Source organism: Ciconia boyciana, chromosome 8, assembly GCF_034638445.1.
Source record: "Ciconia boyciana chromosome 8, ASM3463844v1, whole genome shotgun sequence".
Classification (NCBI taxonomy): Eukaryota; Metazoa; Chordata; class Aves; order Ciconiiformes; family Ciconiidae; genus Ciconia; species Ciconia boyciana.
Window position 1 is genome coordinate 36,282,984 of NC_132941.1, and position 19,790 is coordinate 36,302,773.

The 19,790-nt window shown below is 39.8% G+C and overlaps 1 protein-coding gene across 1 annotated transcript in view; it reads left to right on the forward strand.

Moving 5' to 3' along the window:
- The first annotated feature begins 536 nt into the window (after positions 1–536).
- OGDHL (oxoglutarate dehydrogenase L) overlaps positions 537–19,790 on the forward strand; it is a 53,801-nt gene continuing 34,547 nt past the window's right edge. Inside the window, exons 1-4 of the mRNA XM_072870224.1 lie at positions 537–743; positions 11,021–11,200; positions 14,445–14,547; positions 17,920–18,035. Of these exons, the coding sequence (XP_072726325.1) occupies positions 537–743; positions 11,021–11,200; positions 14,445–14,547; positions 17,920–18,035 (606 nt within the window). The remainder of the gene's footprint in view (positions 744–11,020; positions 11,201–14,444; positions 14,548–17,919; positions 18,036–19,790) is intronic.

A 19,790-nucleotide genomic window follows, 5' to 3' on the forward strand; every position in this document is an offset into this window, starting at 1 on the left:
TTATTCATGGCATAAATTTAAGGTAGCAGGCTTTTTTGCAACCACTGTGTTTGCAGTTGATGCTGTTCATTGAACCTACCCCAGTTTGGCTTGGCAAAAGGCTGCGGCTTCCTACAACCAAGAGACAGCAGTTACAGTTGCCAAGAGCTCCAGAGAAGTCAATGATTAGCAAACTCATTTGTTCCCAGGAAACCTGGGCTCAGGGAGCATGCGGTACAAGTGGTATTAGGATTGCTTCAGGAACCAGGATGATGTTATCAGTTACAGAAGCTGTGAGGTGAACTGGTTGATGTGGGGATGGCCATCACCAAGGCTTCCACTGCTGTTAAGTGTAGCTCTACAGTCAGTCATGGAGTGGCCTCTCTCCTGAAGAGAACTTCGTGCCTAGGCCTGAGCTTTGTTGAAGACCACTCTAGCCGTAAACCTCAGTTTTCACTGTGAGGCTGAAATGCATCTGCAATTCATTGGCTCTTTTTCTGACTAGGTTTGTTTTTGTCTTTATTGATAGACTTGGGTCTTCTGTCTAATAAACAAACATGAGTCATCTGAAGTTGTTTTCAGCTACGCTGAAGTGGCATGGCATTAAACTTCTGGAAAAGCAACATATAGCCAGAAGGGTATTTTTACACGGCCAACGGTATGCTTCATCAGGAACCTCAGAACCATTCCTGAGTGGGAGTAATTCAAATTATGTGGAGGAAATGTATTATGCATGGCTTGAAAACCCTAAAAGTGTGCATAAGGTAAGTCTAAAACCTGACTGTAAGTGATAATATTAGGTTAAGAGTGGAATTTATTTATTTTCTTTTTTTAACTTGTTTTATAAAAAGTCCAGAAAAAGGTCTTGTATGAAATGAAAAATGTGAAACTAATTTCCCACATATTGATTGTTGTAAGATGTGATATTGCAGCAGAAAAAGTACAGAGGAGCCACAGGCATGGTGAGCTGAGCGGAAAGAATGAGAAGTCCAGACCAGAAAGAGTAAGCTGCTCAAACTTTCGGCATTCCTCCATGGAAATGCTGTTCAAGCAGTCTGTTAAGTCATTAGTTGCATCTGGAAGAAGACCCAAGAAATAAAATACTTTTAAATTTTTTTGTTTATTGTAATAAGGTTGTATCAGAGGATATATTATATTTAAATAGTATGTGTTGACATTGGTACTTCTAAACCGTCTGAAGAAGATGAATGTTCAGTTCCCTTTAGGTAGCTGTGGAAGTTGTAACCTTAAAACTGAATCTGAAATTGTCGGAAAAGCCTTCTTAAGTATCTTGAAAAGTATTTTGTTCTGTCTCTCCCAAATCCTTTCTTGTGGGCAAAATACATAGACTTATTTTTTAACAAGCTTCCTGCTGACAAGGAAGGTTCTGTTATGGTGATACATGTCTAGTAACTTAAGAAGCTGATGAGAAGTCTGATAAATTCTAAGACAGACAAGTAATTTTCTAGAGAAGTAATATGAATTGTGCCCAAAATGTTTACCAAATTGGTTGTGTGTTCCCTCATTCCTGAGGCACATATATCAAAATGCCAGTTAGAAGTTGTTTCTCTAAGTCTGATAATCTGTCTAGAGTGTGAGGAAGTGATGCATGTTGAGGAAAAAAAAGAGACCAAAAAAAGCAGTTTTCTACCTGTTTTTTTTAGATGTTGCATATGAATTTGGTCTTGTTGGGAGGGGACATACGCAGTGACAACTCTGAAGACTGAGTGTTATTCGCATAGCAGATAGGTCCTAGGTCTTTTGTGTAACACCTTAACTTGGAGCTGAAGAGACGTTCTCCAGGGGTGGCTCCTCTCGTCCCATCTGTCTGATTCTTCGCCAGCTGAATTTCCAACCAGCGTAGAGCAGGGTAGCACATTGTGTGTATGCATTGAATTAATTTCTGAGAAGCCCTCATGATGTGTTGGTGCTATAGATCGATACTGACCCTTTATTTTGAGGACAGTGAGGGAATGAAGGCATGCAGGAGGAGCATGTGTGGTGACGTCTTGTTCTTACTTGTTTTAAGTTACATGGACTCACGACAACCTTCTTTCCTAAAGAAGAATTAAATTTCTTGTTCAGACCCTTTACAACAGAGTGATTTCGCTGCTGTGAAGTCTTGCAAACTTCTAACGGGGCATAAACCTCAGCAAATTAACACAAGTGTTATGCAGTTAAATCAGCGTTAAGCAGGAGGCGGGGGTGCCGGCGGGCTGCAGCCTTCCGCCGGCGGGCGGGAGCGCTCGGGCGGGCGTGAGCGGGCTGGCCCTCCGCGGGCGCCGGAGCTGCCCAGGGTGCTGAACGGCCGGGCCGATCCCGCACTCTGGCCCCGCGTAAAGGCCAGCCACGTCTCCTCGGGGGGCGGTAAGCTTTCCTGGCGCAATCGCCCTAGCAAAGAGCAAAGGCTTCTGCTAAATTTAGACCTGCTCGTTATTTTGCTGATACTTAGGGGTAGGCGGAAATGCCAAAAATCCCGCCCGAAGTCTGTCCAATTCGTCTGGCAGTTCGGGCACAGTTGGGTGATGGATCGTGGTGAGGTGATGCAGTTTGTAGGTTGAACAGTGACTGATAAATTAGCAGAAGTGAATTGAGGGAGGAATGTAAATGTACTGGTGGAGTAGGATGTGGCCTAGGGAGTGGATCCCAGGTAATTCAAGATGCATTTTAAAAATGTGTAAATTCTTTTCCAGGTTAACTATATGTAATATACTTTCAACAGTAGTGAACTGAAGTAAATTCACTGTGTGCCTGGTTTCTGAGGCTTAAAGGAATATGATTGATGGATGTCATGGATTACTTTACAGCTATTCTTGCCTAAATAATTAGGTTTTTCACAGCCTAGAAAAAAGAGGGGGAGGAGAATGGTGCCGATTAATTTTACTTTTTAATCTTACCTCAACAAAATTAATTTTTGGTTTCTTGAAAACCATCTCATTCCATCAGCTGAAAGCTGTAAACACCTACCCAAGATTTTTGTTGACAGAAATTGTTCAATTTGGGCTTTAATAAAACAGGTTAAAAATGCTGAGAGTTGAACTCACCCTGTGTTCTTGAATACAGAAAAATTCATGCTGTAGTTGTATGACTGTAGGCAAGTTGTGAATTTATCATTCTGCTATAGAAAGTGGTGGAAGTGTTGGAAAATAATGTCAAGAGACACCAACAGCTTATGTGGAGTTGGTTATGGTATTGTTAATAATTGGACTCTCTCTGCAGGCCACACATATTTCATTGTTTTATCCAGTATGTCCAGCATGGTTTAGAGAGCCAGTTTGTGCGAGTCATTTAGACAGTACATTCTCTTTCTTCTTTTTCCTCTTTATTTCCTATTTTTCCTCGTGTTTCTTTTTCTTGCATATCTCCTTATCAGAGGGGATACGCCTCCTTCTAGTTGATGAGATGAAAAAGCTTTATTTTTCCTGGGCTTTAAAAATCATATTCTGTTCACTTTTACTTAGAAACTCCAATTAATCAAGGCTCCTCCAATTATTTCCCTCTCAGAAGATTTGACTGGACATGTCATCCCATGTATAGTTATTTAAAATTGTTTGGAATATGGCTGTCATGTTCCAATAAGCCTATTCAGTATCACTAGCGTTTTTCTAAGAATCTCTCCTTTCTACTTATACCATAGTTACATATCAAGGAATATGCATTTATATCCATGGGAGCTTTTGCAAATCCATTCCTGATGACTTCCTGCTTTTCCTTGTCTTTTGAATTTCCTATCCTTAGAGTAGCCAAAACAACAATCAGAATAAAATGACGTGGGTTTTGAAAAAGGCATCATTATTTCTCCTTGAAGTGTGGTGTCAGGGCCATAGATCATAAGGGAGAAGCTTGACAAGGCTCAGTTATTACTATCACAAGATTAATTACAAAACTGCATGGTTGGATATTGAGTACATAATGCCTGCCATGTTATCCTGTATGCAGCTGCTCTACCGTGAGTGTGTAATCACTTCCTTGTTTTATGTACTTGGAAAAAGTGTGGGATTTTTGTTTTGTTTTGACTTCATCTTTTTTTCTTTTTTTTTCTTTTAAATGGTGTAGTGATGCTCAGTGTGTTTCTTCTAAAGCTTTACTGTCCTCACTGCAGTTGATAAATATTGTGATGTCACTAGGAAAAAACAAACCATCAAGGTAACTAATATGTTACTTATTATTCTAAGTGCAACACTGTTTATTATATGAGAGTAGAATATTGCCACTGAATCACTTGAATTGTATTGTATTACTTGAGAAATTAATGGTTAACTACAATATAGATTTGCTGACAGGAGTAAAAAAAAAAGGAATGTATCATGTATCACTATAGCAATTTATTTTTTACAGATGTATTTTTCTATTATAAGTCTCCCCTATCACTTTCTTAAAGAACTTTACTAATTTAGTTGAGAACCTGCAGGTTTCCTGTGAGACCAAGCTGGTCTTCTGTCTGTTCAGTCACATGGCAAATGCTGTTGCCAAAGACTGACATTGATACACAGGACTTGAAGACTATAATCTGGTATCAATCTTGAAAGACACTGTAGAAATTTGTAAAGGCTTTGATGGATGTGTATCTAGAAAAAACTAATTTTCTGTAGCCAAATGATGTATTTTCCCTGCCCTCTGATTAAATGTCAAGCCTGTCCAACAAATCAATAAGTTCAAAAATGCAATAGGAAAAAATAGTGTGGGTTCCTTCTGTCCCAGCTGGCTGCATCTTCAGATGTAAACATTTTTAAGGTATTTATTTATATTTGTGAGTTTGCATGAAGAAAGGGTCCTATGCTTATTCTCCTTAAACATGTAGCTTGTTGGGCAAGTCTGTTTGGATTTTGTTAGCAAGTGTCTCAGCAGAGCACTTGTCTAAAAACATACTCAATTGTTTGTGGGACTGTGCTGTGATAACTTTTACATCTAAATGAAAAGCTTTTGACTCAAGAAATAAATATTATCGTCATTGTATGTGTATCATGGTGTTGGAAAAAGTGAGGAAGGAACCTTAATATAAGCAAAGCATATTATTTGGTATTCATTCAAAGTTTTAATAAAGGTCAGATTTGTCATGGATCCAAATGTGTGTTTGGAATTTCCTAATTTAATGAAAGTTAATAACTGTTAATAACCAAAATAACTCCTTCAGTCTAAGTTGCCTTACTTGTAACACGAAGGGATTGTATCTTTTTTTTACTGTCTGGGATCTGCAGACCCTCAGACTAGGTGCTGTATAGGCATGGAATAGCAATACTGTTCTTAATACAGAGTAAGAAGATGTATAGAGAGAATACATCTAGAGGCTGAGAAAGAGATAGACTGGTGGTGCCATGCTCTGCCTCCCCTGAGAAAGGAACAGGAGCAGCAGCAGCCACCAGTAAGAACCCATGATCAAGGGGATCCTGTATCCCCCCCCACCAGGCTGAAGGCAGCAGCTCAAAGGAAAAGAGTGAATGGAGGCAAGTCCACGCTCGTGGCGACAGGCGAACACCCTTCTTGCCCACCTCGCCTTCCCAGGTGCCTCTGTACAACAGGTATGAGGCCCTGGAGGTGGAAGGCCAGTCAATGGAGGATGGGGATGACAGTCCATCTACACCAGAGTTGTCACCTAGGTCAGAAAAGCGTACCTCTCGTATCAACACCACCTCCACAAGGAAGAGAAGACGGGTTATAGTTGTGGGTGACTCCCTTCTAAGGGGAACCAAAGATCCGATATGCCGGATGGACCCTCCTCTTAGGGAAGTCTGCTGCCTCCCTGGGGCCCAGGTGAAGGATATCACTAGGATACTCCCTAGCCTGGTACGGCCCTCGGACTATTGCCCTCTACTGCTTTTCCATGTGGGGGGTGATGAAGCTGCAACACGAAGTCCTAGGGCAATCAAAAGAGACTTCAGGGCCTTGGGACAGCTAGTAAGGGACTCCGGAGCACAGGTTATTTTCTCCTCTCTCCTTCCAGTTGTGGGTAGTGACACTAGATGGAACAGAGCTACCCAATCTATTAACACATGGCTCCATGGCTGGTGTCATCGCCACGGTTTTGGTTTTTTTGATAACGGGATGGCCTACACAGCACCAGGCTTGCTGGCGTCTGATGGGATTCATCTTTCTCAAAGGGGAAAGAGAATCTTTGCTTAGGAGCTTGCAGGGCTCATTGACAGAGCTTTAAACTAGACTCGAAAGGGGAGGGGGATAATATCAGGCTTGCCCGAGGGAAGCTGAGGGATGACGTGCCACGGTTAGAGGGAGCGGGTGCTAGCGAGGGCACTCAGCTTGTGTCTCTGAGATGTGCGGGGTACACTGGGGCACAGTTGAAGTTGTACAGAGTTAAGCTAGGGGATACTGCGGCAATAGGAGCCAAGAGGGAAACGCCAGTGAAACACCTCATAGTGCACAAGGGGTGTTCTTCTATGAAGGAGACTCGGACGACAGCCCAGCTGAAGTGCCTCTACACCAATGCATGCAGCATGGGCAACAAGCAGGAGGAGCTGGAAGCCATTGTACATCAGGAAAACTATGATATGGTTGCCATCACAGAAACGTGGTGGGATGACTCGCACCACTGGAGTGCTGCAATGGATCGCTATAAACACTTCAGGAGGGAGAGGCGGTGGGGTAGCCCTGTATGTTAGGGAATGTCTTGATTGTCTAGAGCTTAATGATGGTGATGATAGGGTGGAGTATCTATGGGTAAGAATCAGGGGGAAGGCCAACAAGGCAGATGTTGTCGTGGGAGTCTGTTACAGACCACCCAACCAGGATGAGGAGACAAACAAACTATTCTATAAGCAGCTGGGAGAAGCCTCACGATCGCTAGCCCTTGTTCTTGTGGGGGACTTCAACCTACCGGATGTCTGCTGGAGATACAACACAGCAGAGAGGAAACAGTCTAGGAGGTTCCTGGAGTGTGTGGCAGATAACTTCCTGACACAGCTGGTGAGTGAGCCAGCTAGGGAAGGTGCCCCGCTGGACCTCTTGTTCACGAACAGAGAAGGACTTGTGAGCCATGTGATGGTTGGAGACCATCTTGGGCACAGTGATCACGAAATGATAGAGTTTTTGATATGTGGAGAAGCGGCGAGGAGGGTCAGCAGAACTGACACCTTAGACTTCCGGAGGGCAGACTTTGGCCTGTTTAGGAGACTGGTCGAGAGAGTCCCCTGGGAGGCAGCCCTAATGGGCAAAGGAGTCCAGGAAGGCTGGACACTCTTTAAGGAGGAAGTCCTAAAGGCACAAGACCAGGCTGTCCCTAGGTTCCGAAAGACAAGCCAGCGGGGAAGAAGACCGGCCTGGCTGACTAGAGAGCTTTGGCTAGAACTCAGGAAAAAGAGGAGAGTCTGTGACCTCTGGAAGAAGGGGCAGGCAACTCGGGAGGACTACAAAGGTGTAGCAAGGCTGTGCAGGGAGAAAATTAGAAGGGCCAAAGCCAAGCTAGAGCTCAATCTGTCTGCTGCCGTAAAAGACAACAAAAAATACTTTTTCAAATACATTAGCAGCAAAAGGAGAGCTAAGGAGAATCTCCAGCCTCTAGTAGATGGGGGAGGGTACACAGTGACAAAGGATGAGGAAAAGGCTGAGGTACTTAATGCCGCCTTTGCCTTAGTCTTTAATAGCAGGGCCAATAGTTCTCTGGGTACCGAGCCCCCTGAGTCGGAAGATAGGGACGGGGACCAGAATGGAGCCCCCATAATCCAGGGGGAAAAGGTTAGTGACCTGCTGCACCACTTAGACACTCACAAGTCTATGGGGCCTGATGAGATCCACCTGAGAGTACTGAAGGAACTGGCAGAAGTGCTCACCAAGCCCCTTTCCATCATTTACCAGCAGTCCTGGCTAACTGGGGAGGTCCCAGTTGACTGGAGTTTAGCAAATGTGACACCCAGCTACAAGAAGGGCTGGAAGGAGGATCCGGGGAACTACAGGCCTGTCAGCCTGACCTTGGTACTGGGGAAGCTGATGGAGCAGATCGTCCTGAGTGCCACCGCATGGCATGTAGAGGATAACCAAGGGATCAAGCCCAGCCAGCATGGGTTCAGGAAAGGCAGGTCCTGCTTGACCAACCTGATCTCCTTCTATGACAAGGCAACCCACCTAGTGGATGAGGGAAAGGCTGTGGATGTTGTTTATCTAGACTTCAGTAAAGCCTTTGACACGGTTTCGCACAGCATTCTCCTGGAGAAACTGGCTGCTCATGGCTTGGATGGGTGTACTCTTTGCTGGGTAAAGAACTGGCTGGATGGCCGGGCCCAAAGAGTGGTGGTGAATGGAGTTTACTCCAGTTGGTGGCCGGTCACAAGCGGTGTTCCCCAGGGCTCTGTGTTGGGGCCAGTTCTGTTTAATATCTTTATCAATAATCTGGACGAGGGGATTAAGTGCACCCTCAGTAAGTTTGCAGATGACACCAAGTTATGCGGGAGTGTTGATCTCATTGAGGGTAGGAAGGCTCTACAGAGGGACCTGGACCTGGACCCCAGATGGGCTGGGGCCAATTTTATGAGGTTCAACAAGGCTAAGTGCAAGGTCCTGCACTTGGGCCACAGCAACCCCATGCAATGCTACAGGCTTGGGGAAGAGTGTCTGGAAAGCTGCCTGGCAGCAGAAGGACCTGGGAGTGTTAGTTGACAGCCGGCTGAATATGAGCCAGCAGTGTGCCCAGGTGGCCAAGAAAGCCAATGGCACCCTGGCTTGTATCAAAAATAGCGTGGCCAGTAGGACTAGGGAAGTGATCATGCCCCTGTACTCGGCCCTGGTGAGGCTACACCTTGAATACTGTGTTCAGTTTTGGGCCCCTCACTACAAGAGAGACATTGAGGTGCTGGAGCGTGTCCAGAGAAGGGCAACGAAGCTGGTGAAGGGTCTAGAGCATAAGCCTTATGAGGAGCGGCTGAAGGAACTGGGGTTGTTTAGCCTGGAGAAAAGGAGGCTGAGGGGAGACCTTATTGCTCTCTACAACTACCTAAAAGGAGGTTGTAGAGAGGTGGGAGTCGGTCTCTTCTCCCAGGTAACAAGTGATAGGATGAGAGGAAGTGGCCTCAAGTTGCGCCAGGGGAGGTTTAGACTGGATATTAGGAAATTTTACTTCACTGAGAGGGTTATCAGGCATTGGAACAGGCTGCCCAGGGAAGCAGTTGAGTCGCCATCCCTGGAAGTATTTAAAAGACATTTTTTAAAAGTGTTTAGGGACATGGTGTAGTGGTGGTGTTGGTAGTGTTAGGTTTACGGTTGGACTCGATGGTCTTAAAGGTCTTTTCCAACCTATACAATTCTGTGATTCTGTGATTCTGTAATACCAGAGGAAATGCAGTTACACTAATAGACTCTTGTAGAGCATGTATAGGTTGTTGTGTAAATTCAGACTTCTAATCTCAGTGTGGCTAGCGAGATGTCAAGGTAAGAAGAATATAGGAAATGGGTGTAAATGAGAGAAGGGAGGAGGAATGAATTCTTCATCGGTGTGTCTGGAACTGACCACCAAGCATGATCTGTCTGCCTTAATTTGTCACGGCATATAAAAGTTAGGCTATGTTTAGATCAAGTCTGTGTAAAAGCAGGGTGATACATTAAGTAAGTTTATCATATTTGTATCAATGCAGCTTTGTATTAATGAAGAAGTAAGAGAGGTGCATTAAAGCAGTGTTTCTCGGGCAGTGGCTTCATGCTAATGATGAGGTTCCCACCTACAGGTTCAATGAGTCCCCCCACTTTAGAACTTGGACTTGGAAGGCTGGGTGATGTTTAGCTCTTGTATGCTGGCCCTCTCATAGTGTTTCTGAACACCTTAAAGCTTGTAGAAATTTCAATATGAAGACTTTTTGTTAATGAAAACAGAATTTTACAAATATTGTTCTGTCGTGTGGTGTTGGTATTACATTATTTTAATTATTTTGTGTATTCTGTAATGAAAGTATTAAGTAAAGTTCTTTTTAAAATCAAATCTTTGGGCTTCTTTTTGTCTTTTCTGGCAGTGGTTCCTTGAAATGCGTTAGTGCCAAGCTCACAGCCAGGGTATATAACATGCACTGTACAAAATGAAATTTAGCTTTTACAATTCTATTCCAGTCACAAAGATTTTGAAGTTTTGAAATAGCTTCCTTTCTTTTCTAAGTTAGCCAAATTGAGGAAAGTGTTTTATGATCTTTCATTACCTTTTATGGAAACTGTAAGCTAAGCACAAGTATTGATTAGTTCCCTGCTAGTGCAGGCTTTCTTCTTTGATGGGTATAAGCATCTCAGATGTTTTATCCCATTCTGTTGGCATCCATATATCTAATACCATTCTAACCTGGGACAGTGACCACCTCATGAGAATGGAAACAGTTCAGGAAAACCAGATTTGGGCATACGTGGAGGAAGTGGCTTGTGTAAAAATGCAGATGGAAATAAAAGGATCTTTCATTTGTTGTGATTCGGTTTCTGAGATATGTACTCTTCTGAAGTTATGACTTGCACCTGAAACCAGGTCCATAATTCTTTCATAGTAAGGTAACCTAAGCTAGTGAGGAAAGGACCTTAGACCAAAAGCCTCACTCAGAAAAGCTGTAATTGCTTTTAAACAGCTTCTTCGAGGAAGGCCCTTAAGGACTGATTCTGTTTCAGCATATTCAGTGAGTGTCTTGAAGTAACATAAATTCTTTAAGTATCATTAAAGGAATGGATTAATTTCATTTATTAAGGTTTTCAGTTTTATAGGCTTGATACCTCTTTACCAGCAGCATAATATCATACCCATTACTGGTTGCCTGAATAAACATCACAGTTAAAAAGAGCTGTGTGAATGAATAATGTACAAAGATGCTTTGCAGTCATATGTGCTGGAGAGTTTTCCACTGAACAAGCTCAGTGTAAGAAATGAGATAAAAAGGGCTCTGTGTAAATGAAATACGCAGTTGCTACTGAGATGTGGACATATCAGTGCTCTGTTTTTGCTGGCTATTAGTGGTACTTAATACTGTAATGTAGTGAGGTACCATTTGCAGCTTGAAGGAGCTGCTTTTGGTTGAGACTTTTGTTTGGGGTCATAAATTTTCCTCCTTCTTTCCGTCTCTGTTCACATGTCCAGTCCTGGGATCTGTTTTTCCGAAATGCTAATGCTGGCCAAGCATATGATCCCCATCTACCAGATCAGTTGGAAAGAAAGGCATCATTTCTTCAGAGCCATGGCCTGGCCCAGACACCGGGTAAAGCTGAAAAGCTTGTTGAAGATCACCTTGCTGTGCAGTCTTTGATAAGAGCATACCAAGTAAGTGTACTTTGGGGTAGGTGTGGGAGGGCCTCTCCTTTCCAAACAACCTTTTTCTTCCTTTTTATGTTCTTGTTTGTCTTCTGGTCTTAACTCTTACCTATTGTCTTGCTTCTGATCCAAGTCTGTCTTCACCTCTGAGAAAGTTTGTATTACGGTTTGAAATGTTACTACCTTTCTTTAAGAAAGGAGGAAATGTGCTTGCCTTCTTATACATCTAGTGTGAATTTTGAGATTCCTGATTTGAGCAGGATTATAGGTAAAAAAGAGAGAGGAGAAATAATGAATTAACCAGAAGTTGAATTCTGGGAGGCTGACGATACTGAGTTTGGGTCAATTTTGATGAATTTCTTTTAGAAAGCTGTTCATCAAAGTTGACTTTGTTTCACACTCAGGTTTTTTTAACCCTTTTATTAAATTAAGAAATTAAGTCTAATTTCCTTTTTTCCTCTAAAAAAAGAAGGATTTTGGAAATAGCACAGTGGTTTTGGTTAGATATTTTCTAAATGTAAAACAAGTTGAAGCATTTTATTTAGACTTGTGTTTAATATCTTAATTTCAATAAAAGGCTTAAAACTAGTGTGAAACAAAACCCCCCACTAAACATGTAGATCTGTGTTGAGCAAAACATTCCAGTTTTATTTTTAAATTGTTTTCTTTTCTTTTTTTTTTTAATAAGCATGTAACTTCCCAAGAAGTTTGCTACGGTTCGACTTGAGCAGATCTGTTCTGCCTTGCACTAAGAATTTTAACTCCTGTTTGCTATCATCAGAGGAAAAGAAGAGGAACTTTTTTAAAAACTTTTTTTTCTGTACACATCGCATTGCCACCATTGATTCAGATATGAACCATGTTAACCCAGCTGTTGGAGAGATGTTCTAAAAGAGTAGAAAGGTTTGTGAATATAAAGAGTATATGAAATTTGGTTAGAAATAGTTATGTAGAAAACAACCACTTCAGCCCATTCACTTTTGCTTGCAGTAAAAATTTGTTGAAGAATTAGAGAAAATTGGAGAATGTTAGGCTGCTTTGACACCATTTACTTGAAAATAGTTCAGGGATTGCCATTTTGTTTCCTGTATTTGAAAAGAGTGTGCTGTCCGACTCAAGTGATGGAACAGAAATGTCTGTATAAATGGCAGGCACCCATGTGTCTGCTACAAACAATGAAGGAGAATTACCTAAGGCAACTGTCTGTTTTTAAAAGGTATTTAATACCCTCTAAATTCAGTGTTGAAAGGATACAATCAATTTGTGACCTTCCTTTGCCTGATAATGAAATGAAATGGAGAAGGATACAGAATTTTCATTTCTCAAACCTGTCAGTATTTTATGGTTTTTGTGGTAAACTGCTTTGTGGTCTGTTGAGCTGGTCTTCTGAAAAGGCAGTTAATCTATTGCTTTTTCTAATGCAGAGCACCAGACGCACTGAAAGAAGGATTGCCAGTGAAATGTGTGTGCTTAACAAAAATGAGTCTAGATAAATTAATTTATTGTCTAGATAAATAAATTTATTGAGTCTTCTTTTATAATGTAGATTATTTTTTTTTGCATCTGTCTAGAAAATATGATTTTAATGTCTAGTTTCAGGTAGTCTGTACTTGCATTTAGTCAAATTTATGGCAATTGATGAAAATTTTCCATGCATGCATTTTCACAAGGTTGATCTCTGATTTTTGCAGTTGTTACTATTTTCTGTACTCAGTGAAAGAAGTGGAAGTTATTAAAATATAACTTTATATTGAGGAAAATACTGTCTTTTAGTTAAAGACCAGACTGCTCCTGGAGTGTAATATGGCACAGCACTTTACTGATTTGCTCTTCTGGGTTTTGGCATTCTAGCTAATCCTCTTCCTCTTCCTACTAATACTGCAGAGCAGATGTAGCTTAGGGAGGTGAATTCTTTCCTGTTGATGATGCTTGAGACAGAATTGTTTGCTTAGTTCCAGTCAGATAGACTTTGTGCCTCTGTAAACAATGAGGTGGCACAGATGTTGCCATGGGCATCATTTGGCCTGTCAGAGTTTTATTACTGGTGATTCATGAGATGCAAAGAATCTCAGAGGCCAGGCTGAATTTACAGAGCTGGTGGTTCTAAAAAAGATGCCGTATTTCTGTTTGCTTATGAGTCGAAAGCATTTTGTTATGAACCCTCCTGCAAATACAGAACATTTGAATGGCGTTTTTACAAGTCACTTCTTGATGAACCACACTTTAATCACACTGTATTACTGTGTGATGGAATTCATTATTAATATTGTAGTTTTTTTTTTTTTTTCAGAGGCAATTAAATACTAGCAGTGTGAGTGAAATTCTACCCAAGTGATCTGAATTTGTCCTTAAAAATAAAAATATTAAGGAGAAAATATTCATATATTCATCTATAAAAAGCTTTTAATGAGCTAATTTAGTATATGAGAATCACACACAAGAGACATTGTATTAAAAAAATTGGTTTTTATTTGTGGCTCTATTGAATTGGCTCTATCAATTAGTTATTTCTTCTGTAGCCATGTTATATGTTACATATGTTACATAGATATATGTATATATGTTACAAGGCACTAGTTTATAGCAACTTGTGGCATGCATTAACACCAGTCATATTGATAACTGAAAGCTGGCTAAATTCCCCATTGAATTTGTGTTCTTTGGTGTCCTGAATGTCAATTTTATCATAGATGAAATTCCTGAAATTTCATGAATGAAAATAAATGCTATCTGATGCTATCTGATGTGGAACAGAGCTCATGAAGAGTGATCCCTTCACTTCCAATATAAACTTTAGGTCAGCAATGCTGTATTTTAGTATTCTGCAGGTGCGGAAAGGAGGATTCAGGCAAAAATACAAAATGACTAAATTAGCAAATGATAGGATCTGTAGACTAGTCATAGTTTCTTAATTTTACCCAGAGATTTAGAGTACAATCTTTAGTAGTTTTCTTTACTTAGACTTCAGTGTAATTCCAGTTTAAATTATATGTCAGACAAAATAAAGGTTATGTTCTAATGTGTATTCAGCAATTTTTAGTAGAGGCAGGATACATATCCAGAGATATAATGCTTATTTCCTGTTATTATAGGAAAACTTGGGAAATATGACCCTCTCGTGACGTTAGTGGTGTTTGCTTATTTGACTTCATGGCTGATATACATACTATGGAGAGATATCAGTGACTTTTTCCCTTTGTCTGACTTTTGTTAGTGTGATTTCATTTTTCTCTCACTTTCCTCCTTTTTTCAGATCCGTGGCCATCATGTGGCTCAGCTGGATCCCCTTGGAATTCTGGATGCAGACTTGGATTCATTTGTCCCATCTGACTTAATCACTACAATCGATAAACTTGGTGCGTACACTGTATGCCTTGTTATTTGCAATGGTCATTTGTCTCTTTTGTCTCATCGGGCTGTGATTTAATAAGACATTTCAGGGAAGCTTCTACCTTTTCTGCTTGCTGGTATCATGAAATAGTTTCTCTGAGCATCTGTAGGGAGGCTCAAATTTCAGGACAATGGAATTTCTACTCTGAGATCACAAGTGAGGTTCCTGTGAATTCACCTTCTGATGAATGATGATATAAACACTTCATAAACCCCCTAAATCTTACGGTTTTGAACCACACCAGAAATTAATACTAATCAATACATTAGGCCAAGATTCTAGTAATCTAAATTACTTTTATACCATTATGCTTGATACTTGTTTTGACTGGGAACATCTGAAGGCAGTCAACAGGAAAAAGAAGCAATAAACAAAACACTGGATAGAGGAATTTAGGGTAAATTTCATACCAAATTTGGATTCTAGCCTCTGATACTTATTCCTTCTATATAACTTGCAGAAGTCTGTTTGACTTCAGAAGAAAACATGGAAAGTGTAGGATTCTTGACTTGTGTATATAATCCAATGGTGATAATTTTAGTTTACTGCTGGAAGAGTGTAATACACTAGGGTTTGCTTTTGCAAAGGTTGTTCTGGTTGCTAAGAGGGCATGTCTTCGAGAAATTGCACTGATCAATTTCTTTGCTCCTCTCTGCTTGAATAAAAAACCATCTGATTGATTTTTCTCTACTCTTCAATCTACCTGGTATGTTTAAAAGGCAGTTTTCTACTTGATAAAGACACTGAATCAATTTTTCTTTGATATGTAGGGAAGCTTTTTGGACCAGACATAAAACATAGTGCAAGTAGTAGATAAAACACATTCTGCTTAATTTTACTGTAAGTACATCTACTGCCTCTTTGCTTCTGTGTTTTCTATTTCTGATGGTAGGGAAAGAAGCAGTTCTGACCCTTGATCGTATAAAGGCAGTCGAGTGCTTAAGACTGTAAATAGAGAGGTGCTTACACAAAGCAGGGGTTCTCTTTTAAGTTTGTCAGCTTTAATTAAAGGAAAGTACCTACTAGAAAATACATTAGACATTTACTGAGTAAATATAATTTGTTTGGAGCATGGGTGATTGCTAGCACGTCAGTACAAATTTCTTTAAACTTTACAGATAGTTTAGTACAGAGTGTTGTGACTGGTGGGAAGGCATCATACTGAAGCCCTCATGAGCATAGGAAAAATATGCTAGACCTCTGAATGAGATGGGGGGATGTGTCTGAGAGTGTAACTGAAGTGATATTTCAGTTTGTGAGGGAAACAAAATTTCTAACCTAGTCTTGGTGCAGCAAAAAAGAGAAGTATCTCAAATGTTGCCTATCCTTGAATGTTCCAGGCAGGAAACTTACAAAAGGTCCCTGGTAGTACAGAAAGTATTTTAGCGTTTGATTTTTCTGTGCATTTTCTTTGTCCCATCTTCTGGTTTCTTTTTTGAGAAACCTTCTAGTAGGAAGTTTCTTCTGGGAGTTGCTTCTAAAAATGCAGCTAGTTGCAGGTGTACCTACTGCACAATTCAAATTATAGAATTGCTTTCAGGAGCTCTTGGATTTCAATAAGGTTGTATCTCTTTAAACATGAGGTGATGCTTCAGTAAACATGCAGTGCTGCAGTACAAAGCACAGATGTTCTGTGTGTGCCCAGATCACTCCTGTATGTGTACTGGTTTTTGCATGACAGAACATGAAGAGCCTGTGAAGTCTGAGAGAAAGTCAGCAAAGGAAAAAAAAAAATTAGGATGTTAGCACTGCTTTGTTTCAAATGACACTAAAGCCCCTGTCATCCCCTGCGTCCCTCCCCCCTCCTCCTTTTTTTCTCCTTTTTAAATTTTTTTTTTTTTAGCATTGTGGAAAACCAGAATTAATTTGGTGCTAGAAAAACCTATTACAGTACCAAAAAGGAGAAATAGTGGTACACAAACACTTATTTTTGGTCACTCCAGATGTAACATTTTAATATTATTATTAAAAACAAAATTAATATTTTAAAATGTACTATTTTAAAATATATTATTTTAAAAACACAAAATGTGTTATTACTGACAGCGTTGTATAGTAAAAGTGGTGACAACGCAGTCCTATGGCCTGACTTCAACTCTAAATGCTAAGTTCCGTTATTATTTCATCTTCAAATTGCTTCTTTGCTTTCATATTCAGAAAATTCATTTAACAAGGAATATGGAGCACTATTCTATATTGATTTAAGAGTTACGTGCAGGCTGTCATATCAGTGTTAACGTGGATGCCTGCAGCTTATCTGGAACCAAGATAAAGAGTTCAAAATTAAAAATAGAGAAGCTATTTTTAGTTTTTAAAATATTTTTACATGGGCACACACACACACATATAATTTTTATGTATATATAAATTTCTATAACTGTATGTAATGTGTATTATAAGTTTTATACATTTGCTTCTTACAATTGTAAGAAGCTATTTTTCCTTTCTTCATTTAACAGATCTAGATTAAACTTTATCATGCAAAGCCTTTAACTTGCCTTGATACCAGTCTTTCAGTCTTGTCTGTTGTGTATTTTGGCTTTTGAAACTGTGTAAGAGTTAAATTAAATATTCTCAGCCAGAACAAGTTTCAATATGTGTAAATCAAGATGGGACAACATGCTTAAACAAGCCCTTGTTTTAATTGGGGGAGGGGGTGTGTGGAAACCTGTCAGTTTTATAAGGGGTCGCTGATTGGGAAATAGAGCTGTGCAGGTCATTACATGGCTATTTCAAACTAACTTCCCTATAAAGAGAAAGAGGGTGAATAGAGATACCTTGGAAGTTCTACCAGAGTGTTTGCACAGCATTACATTGAACATGTTCTGTATTTTCTCTTCGTCTGTCTATTAATGTTGTATAAACTGATCTAGTATGCTTCCAACCAACTGGTTCTGTCTGTGAAAAGTGGTTCTTTTTGTGTTTGTTGCTCAGGATAGAGCAAGGAAGAAATCCCAGTCCTTACAGTTAGTTATTTTACTAAACACTGAAGTGCAAGATATAACATGGAGAATTGATGGCATGTATTCTAATATGCTAAAATATAAAAAGGTTTGGGTGATTTTAGTTTCAGTTGTTCTATCTGAGCATTTAAGAAAGAATGGTTTGGTACTTCTAATCAAACAATAACTATTTAATTAAAACATTTCTTTTTAAAATCCAGACTAAAGTGCATTGTACTAATGGATGCCTCCAAAATATTCACACTTCCAATTTTTAATCTGGTACCTTCTTTCTTAATATTGCTTTATTTTAATTTGTGGTGGTTTGAAAAACAATGCTGGTTTCCTTTTTGTCTGCTGCCCTGCTTTGCCAATTGATAACGTACCTGTTGTAGGGTTTTACGGTTTGCATGAATCGGATTTGGACAAAGTCTTTCAGCTGCCTACAACCACCTTCATAGGAGGAAATGAAAACAGTCTTTCTTTACGAGAGATCATCAAACGGCTGGAGGTCAGTGGGACGTTTTTTGATTTGTGATTGTTTTCATCCAAGCAGAGGCGAACTTTTTCCAGTTGTCAGTCACAAAAAACTTATCATTTTTCAATTATTAATAGAGCATGTAAAGAATTCAAGTGACATTCAGAATAACTCTTGTACTGTTTCTAGAGATGGCAGCACCATTAGTTTCACTGCCTGGATATCTGAAATACATAGATTAAGGATGAGTATAAAAGAAGTGAATATGGTAGAATACTAATTCGGGCCCGAGTTCTGTAAAGAGCTGATGTTGTTTAAAAGGAGTAGAGCCTTCAGAACTTGTCTTTTAAGTGTCCTACCACAAATAAAACACCTTTGCATACAGTATTCAGGACATGCAGGGGTTGCTGTCAGAGTCCTAGCTTTAGTGAGACTTTTACCTGAGTAGAAATATGAGGGTTGGGTAACAAATTCATGAAAGCCCAGCTGTAGCTTGTAGATAGTGATGATCCTTCTTTTCCATCCCCAATCCCTTTTCTAGAGTTTCATTATCTGACAGGTGATACGGTTATGCCATGTGAGGTCATCAAAGCTAAAATAATTTAAAGCAAAAATAATTTAAAGGAATAAATATAATTAGAGGGGAACTCCAAATAGCAAAACAGCAAGTAGGAATGGTAATGAATTTGTGAACTACTGAGTTAGTATGTATTGGATATTCCCGATTGTGCTTTTTCCACGATTTTGGAGTACTGAAGTTGTAGAGATTTCTGTTGCATGGTAATGAAATCCATTGGAGTAAAAAGGGCTAGGGAAGAGGAAATATTTTAAAGGATGAAATACAGAACTGCGTTACAAGAATGTAAAAATAAAATAATTACTGAGCATATAAGAGTTCATGGCTTTGACCTGTTGCAAGTGTGAGAGAATGTGTTGACTTGCATGTTTGACTATTACATTGGCTTAGCTGAAGCATGGTAAGTTGTTAAGCCACAACATCTCTGTTGTGCATTTGAGCGCTATATTTGCTTTTTGTTTTTTTCACTTCTAGCATGTCTGCGCAGCAATTTTGAAGAGATAATTCTTAAAATTGTAAAGCGCAAATAAAGGGACAAAATAGATGGCAAAATCTAAAAGCCTCAAGGAACTGATTTGTGTAAAAGAGAAATAACCCTCTGGTTTTCCTCTTGTCTCCAGAGCTTTGGATTTTTTTTAGTTGAAGTTAACATTAAATTCTTTTTTAGAGGCAGTAGAGAGCACATACTATGTGTTCAGAGTGGTTTTGTCTCAAATTAAACTTGCAATAGGTCTTACTTCAGTTGACTTGTATTTCGGACACATTTTTCTAGTGAAATATTCTTTTTAAGGTAAGAAAAAGAAAATAAAAAACATGCAACAAGGAGATAAAATTTCTGAAGTGTCTTTGCATTTTTCCCTGTGCTCTCTCTGCTCTCAGCTGCTTGGATTCTTTTTCAGATTTCCAGCCTTCTGAGACTTGGCAGTTATCAGATGATTTGCATGAGGCTTCATAGCTGTCTTCTCATTGTCTTTATTGCTTGATTTCTGGTGACATTTAAAAAAGACAGGGTAAATTTTGATAAATTACTTGGAATCTTTGCTGGTGCATCTAGAGAAAAGACTCTGTTATGCCTGTAAGAACAGTAGTGAGTTAGGTGAAATGTGCCAGTCAGTTTAAGGCAGGTTTATTGGCCTACTTTTGATGTATTACCAAATTTGAATCTTCCAGATTCAAAATGTTGAAATTTTACTTTGTAGAGAAGGCTTTCT